The sequence below is a fragment of the Cynara cardunculus genome (assembly GCF_001531365.2).
Source record: "Cynara cardunculus var. scolymus isolate 2C chromosome LG 1, CcrdV1, whole genome shotgun sequence".
In the NCBI taxonomy this organism is placed as follows: domain Eukaryota; kingdom Viridiplantae; phylum Streptophyta; class Magnoliopsida; order Asterales; family Asteraceae; genus Cynara; species Cynara cardunculus.
The window spans coordinates 3118932-3127363 of NC_037528.1; the positions used below are offsets into that span (position 1 = coordinate 3118932).

The window sequence follows — 8432 nt, forward strand, 5'->3', positions numbered from 1 at the left end:
AATTTAATTTTATTTATATTATACGTAATGGTTATTTAACTTCATAAGTTAATATAATTTTTTCTAAAATTTGCATAGCCACATACTGAGAGAATAACAATGGCTATGCCAATAACGGTAAGTATGTTGCATACATTTGCATAATAAGAACATATAATATCTCGTTGTACCTTGAAAATTAAAAGATATAAAATGCTAGTATTAAAAAGCATCTCTAAAATTAGAAAAAAAAGATATGTATAAAAAACTATAAGAATAAAAAATATAAATATTAAAAATAATTCGTAGTATCTATAATATATAATAATATGTTTAAATAAAAAATGTTTAATATTAAACTCATTTTGAAGGTATTGACGAGACTATTATAACATTGTAATCTGTTAAAAAATGTATTTTCAATGTGTCTTATTTAGTATACGGTTATATAGGTTAATATGATAAATATGTAAAACGTAAAATAAGAAACTATCTATAAGGATACAAAATATAATTTAAAAAGTAAAAATAATTGAGATGACTCATTAATAATGTAATTTCTTATAGAAGCATAAATTTACAGTATGATATAAATTTTAGGCCATAAACGCTCAATAATAAATCTAATAAAACCTATTAATAAATAAACAAAAAAAAAACGTAAATTATCCCTCGATATTTTGAAATTGGTCAAATTGAAAAATCATGTCGGTCATAGACTCGTAGTGCACGGTCGGATGTGAAACAACAAACCAAGGTCGAGTATAAGAGGATCTCTAAAATAGAGAAAATTAACTTTTTGTCATTTATAATGTTCCAACAACTTTCCTATAGACGATTCCTAAAGAGGAGAAAGAAAAATGGATTCATTTCGCCAACGAGGATTGAATTGATATTATTTTATATAAAGTTTTTAAAAAGTGTACTGAAATCATAAAATTTTAGAATATTTAAATAATATAATTAATGATGAAATCTCTAAAATATAAAATATGTTGGAGTTGAATGTAATATATTTTAGAGATTTTGAATTTTGATTCTCTATTTTAGATAAACTAGAAGAGTATTCGCGCAATGCAACGAGATACATCTTCATTTTAGGGGGTGTTTGGGATTGCTTATAAAAACAACTTATTGACTTATCCCGGTGTGACACCGGTAATAAACACTTTTAAGTGTTTGGATAAACAACTTATAACGGTGCCAAACCGGTAATAAAGAGTTTTTGAAGAAGTTAAACCTTTTTGACTTATAATAAGCTAATAAGTGCTTTTGTAGAAAAACATAAGTTGTTTCAAATAAGCAATCACAAACACCCATTTTGTTTTATTTTTTTTGTCTTTATTAATATAATACGGTTTATGTCGTTTTGAAAAATATATTGTTTTTACTTTTGAATAAAAATAAATTTGAAGATATCATAAAATTTTGAAAAATATATCGATATTAATATAAAATTAACTATTTAAAAGTTTTTTTATACAATTTCTTTAATTCAACTTTTTATTAGAATTCAATTTAGGTTTAATAACGAAGTAGTTTATTTTTGACTCAACAATATAACTTTTATAAGAGTTAATGCATGAAATAGCAACCTACTTTCATAAATTTTCTTATTATAACATTCTACTTTTATTTTCTTTATTATAGCAATATACTTTCAAATTATTTTTTATTAAGACATTGTACTTTAAATAATCTATCCATAATAGCAATGAGTAACCCGTTACTTTTTAAACCGGTTAACCTTTTGACTTTTTTGCTTGTGTGGCTTTAATGAGGTGATGTGGATGACACATCATTTTGATGACTTAACTAAAATTAAAATAAAAATCTATTTCAAATTATTATTAATATTTTTCATTTTTCATTGCTATGATCTAAAAAAATGTTTAATTTTTTTTACTTTTTCTTATTAAGTTGCATGCAAATTAAATATTTTTAGAGTAATATATTTATTAAATAAATATGAAAGATTATTTTTCGAGATATATTGTGTTTGTAAAAAAGGTAACTTTTCTTATTTTATGTTGTTTTCTACAATTTTTTAATATTGTTATATTAATAAATAATTTAGATTTTTTTTAATTCATTTAATACATTTATTAAATAACATGTAAAATATCTAAATATTAAAATTAAAAATACAGTGTTTAATAATAACTAGTAGATGCTATAATAAAATAATTTTGAAAGTACAATAATGTAGTAAGAAAGTCACATCACTATAGTACATGTGGACAACCTACATGGACAATGAGGTGACATGGAAACCTAGTATAATGAGTAAATTTAAATCAAAAGGTTACTCAATGTTATAATGGGTAAAATTTTCAAAGTATAATGCCCAAATAAAAAATATTTTGAAAGTACATTACTGTAATAAGAAAAACTGAAAGTATAATGTTATAATAATTTTTTTTATGAAAGTAGATTGCTATTTTGTGCATTTTGCCCATTTTATAATGATAATAATTTTATTAGAACTCAATGATTATCCTAATTATATATTAGATTTTTTTTATTTAAAATGAGATGTTTATTCTATATTCGATTATGTTTTATTTTTTGTCTTTGTTTATATTAGACGGTTTATGTCGTTTTGAGAAAAATATTGTTTTTACTTTTGAATAAAAATAAATTTGAAGATATCATAAAAGTTTGAAAAAATTTGATATAACTATAAAATCAACTATTTAAAAGTTCTTTTTTATACAATTTCATTTAATTCAACTTTTCATTAGAATTTAATTTAGGTCTAATAACAAAGTAATTTATTTTTAACTTAACAATATAATTTTTATAAAAATAATAATTTTGTTAGTTATCAATGATTATCCTAATTATATTTTAGATTTTTTTATTTAAAATGATATGTTTATTCTATATTCTATTATGTTTATCCTATATTTGATTATGTTTATCTGCAGTTAGTTATACGAATTCAAAAATAGAGTTTTAATAAGTGGAATCTATGCACAATTTACTTGTAATCTTAAAATTTAAGTAATATGCATTGATAAACAATATTTCATGCATAAAAAATGGTTTTTAAATTTTTTTGTCAAATGCTTTATAATATAGTATAGATTATAAATAATCTATTGGAGCAACAAATTATCTAGAATGAAAAATCGAAAGTCAAATATACAAGAAAATTTAGGTTCATCTCCAACAACTTCATTATTTTGGAGATTTAAATTATTATTTATATTATTAAAATATTCGATACGTTAAATAAAATATTGGTTCTCTCTCTAAACATTTAATTTCAAAGATTCTCATTGGCATAAAATATAAAAATAATTTCTTTTTCTTAAATAATCACATTTGGAGAAATATTCAAATTTAGAGATTTTCGGCATCTCTTCCACACTTTTTTCATTTCGAAGCATTTGTTGAAACAAATATCTTCTCTATAATTTTTCTAAAACACAGAATCAAATGTCAAAATCTTTAAATAAAATTACATTTCGCTCCAACAAATTTTCTTTTTTAAAGATTTCAGCATTAATTATATTATTAAAATATTATACAATTTTATCATCTTGATACATTTTCCAAAAAAGAAAAACTTTATATAAAATAATAATTATTTAATTTTATTTAAGGAAATAAATTATAAATAATTTCACTTTGTTTTCCATCAAACTTGTGTTTTCAAATTTGGAGAGAAAAGACAAGAAATAAAAATATTTTTTTATATATGTTCTCAAAAGAGAAATAATTGAAAGAAAGGAAAAAAAAAAAGAAAATTTATGCTTTTGAGCATGAGAAAAAGTGAAGGAAAAATGTCATTTTTATAAATATACCTTAAAAAAATGTCATTTATTACGAAAGGTTGGGTAGTTTTGTAACCTTACTAATCTATACTATATTATAAAATATTTGATAAAAACTTTTAAAAATCACTTTTTATACATAAATATTGTTTATTAATACAGGTTACTTAAAACTCAAGATTACAAGTAGGTTGTGCGTAAGTACAACTTATTAAAGTTTCATATCTGAATTCGTGTAATTACAGATAAACATAATCAAATATAAGATAAACATCTCATTTTAGATATAAAAAATCTAACATGTAATTAGGATGACCATTGAGTTCTAATAGAATACTTAATTGTTATCTTTATAAAATATTATATTATTAAACCAAAAATAAATTATTTTATTATATAAACTTAAATTAAATTATAATTAAAAAAATTAAAGAAATTACATAAATGATAAAAACATTATCGTTTTCTCAAAACCATATAAAACCGTATTATAACATTAATAGAGACAAATAATAAAACAAAACATTAAAATTAAGATGTATTTTGCTGTATTATACAAGTACCTTTTTAATCTTCTTAAAAAATACATCTAAAAAGAAAGTTTTGAAAGGAAACTTATAACTATTTTTCGTTATTTACCTTTTAAAATATTTTGAGAACACGTTTCTTTAACTTTCCATAAAAGAAAAAAAGTAGCCTTTGAGAATCTATTTGTTTTAAAGAATTCTTTGTGGAGAATTCTTTAAAAAATTATAAAGCGGTCACCCAGTCGCCGACGCCCCTCGGCTCCAGAAACCGGCACCCTCGCCTCTTCTGGCGTGCCCCTGATCAGGCTCGATCTTTTTTGTAAGTTGAATCGTTTAAAGTTCACCTTTCTGTTGTTATCTCTGTTATAGGGTTTAGTGATTTTCGCCATTTGGGATTGACGATTGATGAATCGATCAAACAATTTTGATGTTGGATATTTGAATATTACTTCACTACAGCCTACAGGCCTCACTCACGGTATACTGATTCTTGCAACTGCAATCGAAATTCAACTTCTTTGATCGGTAATCGATCTTTTTCTAATCAGAATTTCACATACAAGTCTAGTTTTGATCGGAAAGTCCCCAAATATGTATCGTAATTCAATTGAAAAAATTCCCCTTTACTTGTATTGTTTTTGTTTTAGGGTTTACTGTGTTACATTGTGATCATTGTTTCTAATTGATTTGGAATAAAATGCTTGTTCTTGTTGTTGCATTGTGATTCTTTTGATAGAAGGGACTCTGGTGCGAAACAACTGCAATGACTTCGAATGCTTTTGACCCTTGGGACATGTGACTACTTCCCCTTCTTCACCCTCTTCATTACTAAAGAATACCACCCTCGACGAGAATTACTTTTTTGGCTTTCCAGTCATTGTTCAACTTTACGTTTCGTTTTCTGACGAAAGATGAGGAAAAAGATACGGCTGGCACAAAGCAAGGTGATTTCTTGAGATCTTATGATATGGTTATGGGTTTCATCCGTTTGATTAAATCTTTTCCTATAAAAATAAATCTGATGGGTGGGTGTGTAACACTGTATCACCGGTGCTTAATTATCTGTAGAACTATTCACTTTTTTATGTGTAATCATTTAGTTTATGCTTAATAGGTATTCTTGTTTAAGGAATTAAACCATCGGATTTGAATCCCCTAGTATTATCCATGTGGAAAGATCCACTAATTGCTACATTGTGTATGTGAGGATTCTTTAATATCAAATCGAAGCTGATGTTTTTCTTGTTTCTGTTTATGTTAATGATGTGTATTTGTTAAGGATGACCTTCATGATCTTGGTTCGGACGATCTACTGAGCCGATTGTCAGATGATATTCTTGTTTCTATTCTGTCGTATTTGCCTCTAAAGGATGCAGCAGTCACCAGTAAGCTTTCAAGAAGATGGAGGTACTTGTGGTGTCAAAGAGTTTGCATAGCCTTCGAGGACAACGAAGGATCGGGTAAGATAAGAAGGGAACAAGATTCGAGTACTTTGAATGAGTGGAACAAGTACACCAGTTTTTGTTTGGCCGAGAGGAACAATTACATCAATTGGGTTAACCGCATTATTCGTCAGCACAAGAGCCCCATCATTGACGAGTTTAAGATTTGTTTTGATTTGGACAAGAATGCAAAGGGTGCAATTCGTAAATGGATTGAGTTTGCAATTTCTAAAAATGTTCAGAGGTTAGAATTGGATTTGAGACAAAAAAATGGGCTTATTAGCTATGGTTGGAAAAACTATGTTTTTCCGAATAAAATCTTTGATCGAAAATGTGGGTCCTCATCAAAACGACCATCTTTCAATGCTCTTGTCAGGCCCTATGCTACAGTTATGGAGATAAAGTTTCTCAAGGCTCTCATCTTGAAGCGTGTTGATGTGGATGATGAAGGCCTAAAGAAAATTCTGAGCAACTGTCCGGTCCTTGAACATCTATCCATTCAGGGCTCATGCCAATTAGTGAAAGCTAAAATCGATGGAGAAGGGCTTGCGCTGAAAAAACTTGAGATTGGTGGATGCTCTGCTAGACTTGAATCTATTGAGATATGTGATTCAAATATTGTGTCGCTTGATTGCTGGGGGTCCAATTGCAAGAGATTTCCAATTAGTTTAAGACTCGATAATCTTCAAAAGCTTGAAAAGATTTTTATTAGGAAATGCTATTCATTGAAGATCATTAATCATATGTTTTGCTGCTTACCAAATCTCCGAGTTCTTGAGTTGAGCCTCTTCAGTACACAGGTTAGAATGTGATTTTGAATGGTTGTTTTCTTTTCTCCATCTTTAACATGTTAGTGAAAGTGCTTCAATCTTTTTTCCAGAGGGCTATAGAGCTTCTTCCGTTCCCTGAGCTACCAAAACTTAAAAAGCTGATAATAAATGTGGAAGTACGGGAGGACGTTAGTCTTCTTGTGTTCACTTCCTTGGTGGAAGCTTGCCCAAATTTGCGAAGATTTAAAATTGAGGTACTTGATCTATCTTTAGTTCTTCACTGAATCACAATCTCTTCTTTGTATTTGCTTGGGATGAAGGGTCTGTTTGCCTTATTGTTCTTGCTGTATTCGCCGCAACTGAAATCTACTATAACTCTCTCTTTTTGGTTGGACTTTTCCGATCTTTCTATACCCACAATTTGTGTAATTTGTTGTTGTAGTTGGTGTTTTTTGTTGGTCATGCCTTCTGTCCGTTGACCTGCAGAAACTGAACACATAGAAAGGATTCATTTAGTTGAAGGTTGTTATCAATTTATGTCAACAAATTTCTTTCTAATCACCCTTGTCTTTTAACTTAGTTGCAGCTGATGTCCTCAATGAGGCGAAGAAAGGAAAATAGGGAGGAAAGGCAAGTGGCTAAGAAACCGCATCAACATCTGGAGGTGGTGGAGATAAGTGGCTATTATGGGATGACCGGGCACCTTGAACTTGCAACATATTTCATCGAAAATGGTGTTGTGCTGAAGAAGCTTATAATAAAACCACTTATTTTAGCAAGCCCTTCAGCAGATGGAACACTGGAGGTGGAGAATGGTCCTAGATATCATGCACAACAGCACTTGGAACCAAGAACACCTGTTGGCCTGGAGTTGGTAATATTATAAACCTTCAAAAAGACCTGTATCAGGAATTGATTCAAGTTTCTATTACTATTGACTTTGGATTGATGGCTTTCAAGCTGTTGGATTTTCTTTTCGTCTTTATGGCTTGATCGTACATGAACTATATTTTCTTCAAATGCTATCCAACATGTTCTTACCATCAAGCTAACTGATATTCTCCTATGGGTCCGGTCTGGTTCGATTGGAGTCTAGCCAAGTTAGACGGATCCAATCAACCTCTCTTTGGATTTGATAATTGTTGTGGGTTGAGTTTCTTGTCCTAACGTCGTTATATTAACCCTGTGGTTTCACTTTTGAAAGCTGTCCGTGATTGTTAACTCTGTTTATTTTCTCCTTTATAAGGAGGGGTATTTCAATCTTTTCACTAGAACATTATTACCAACAAAATAGAACAAATATGAACCTTTGCGTTGAAATAATCCACTAAGGGGGAGGTACATAACATATTATTATAGTCTTTTCTAATATAATAAAGTTACGTGGTGTCTTTTTTCTTTCATAAAGAGGTATTTCCATGGGTTTGCCTTGGTATTGTGTTCATACTGTTGTATTGAATTATCCCAGACGGTTGCTTTCTGTTCATATAATGCATACAACTTTGGTTGTTGGTTGGGCTGGTTCGATGGATTATGAAGATGTGACTGGAGCGCATATCGTATTTTCTGGGTTGTCCCTTCTCACAGCTATCTAATGGACCTACAAGAAAACCTTGTTTGGTTTGCCCAAGATATGTGAAATACATAAGTTTTCTTTTAAAGAATGACATAAAATTTTATTTTTAAAAAATATTAAATTTTAGATTGAGAGAAAATCTGTAATAAAATAAAATAGAAAATAGAAAATAAAAAATAGAAAATAATATATCATGTTATTTTTTAACCTAATATCCGACGATTTCGGTAGTGTTTGGGATTGCTTATTTGAAACAACTTTTGTTTTTCTACAAAAATGTTTATTAATTTATTATAAGTTAGAATGGTTTAACTTCTTCAAAAACTTATTATTACTGGTTTGACACCGGTATAAGT

General features: G+C 28.3%; 1 protein-coding gene across 4 annotated transcripts; it reads left to right on the forward strand.

Annotated features, from left to right (window-relative positions):
• The first annotated feature begins 4522 nt into the window (after nt 1–4522).
• On the forward strand, nt 4523–7520 carry LOC112519518 (putative FBD-associated F-box protein At5g56700). Of its 4 annotated transcripts, none has more exons than XM_025127685.1 (5): nt 4523–4607; nt 5025–5232; nt 5568–6530; nt 6611–6754; nt 7081–7520. In XM_025127685.1, the coding sequence occupies exons 2-5, from the start codon at nt 5200–5202 to the stop codon at nt 7384–7386; spliced, it is 1446 nt and encodes a 481-aa protein (XP_024983453.1). In that variant the 5' UTR covers nt 4523–4607; nt 5025–5199; the 3' UTR covers nt 7387–7520. The 4 variants fall into 4 exon arrangements, with proteins under 4 accessions (XP_024983453.1, XP_024983482.1, XP_024983463.1 ...); XM_025127714.1 differs by having other exon boundaries at nt 7087–7520; XM_025127695.1 differs by having other exon boundaries at nt 4545–4607; nt 5028–5232.
• Nucleotides 7521–8432: the final 912 nt, after the last annotated feature.

Coding starts and splice junctions, on each gene's coding strand:
- LOC112519518 (XM_025127685.1), top strand. CDS start 5,200: ATGAGGAAAAAGATACGGCTGGCACAAAGCAAG. Junction 5,233..5,567: donor TACGGCTGGCACAAAGCAAG/GTGATTTCTTGA, acceptor GTATTTGTTAAG/GATGACCTTCATGATCTTGG. Junction 6,531..6,610: donor TGAGCCTCTTCAGTACACAG/GTTAGAATGTGA, acceptor TCTTTTTTCCAG/AGGGCTATAGAGCTTCTTCC.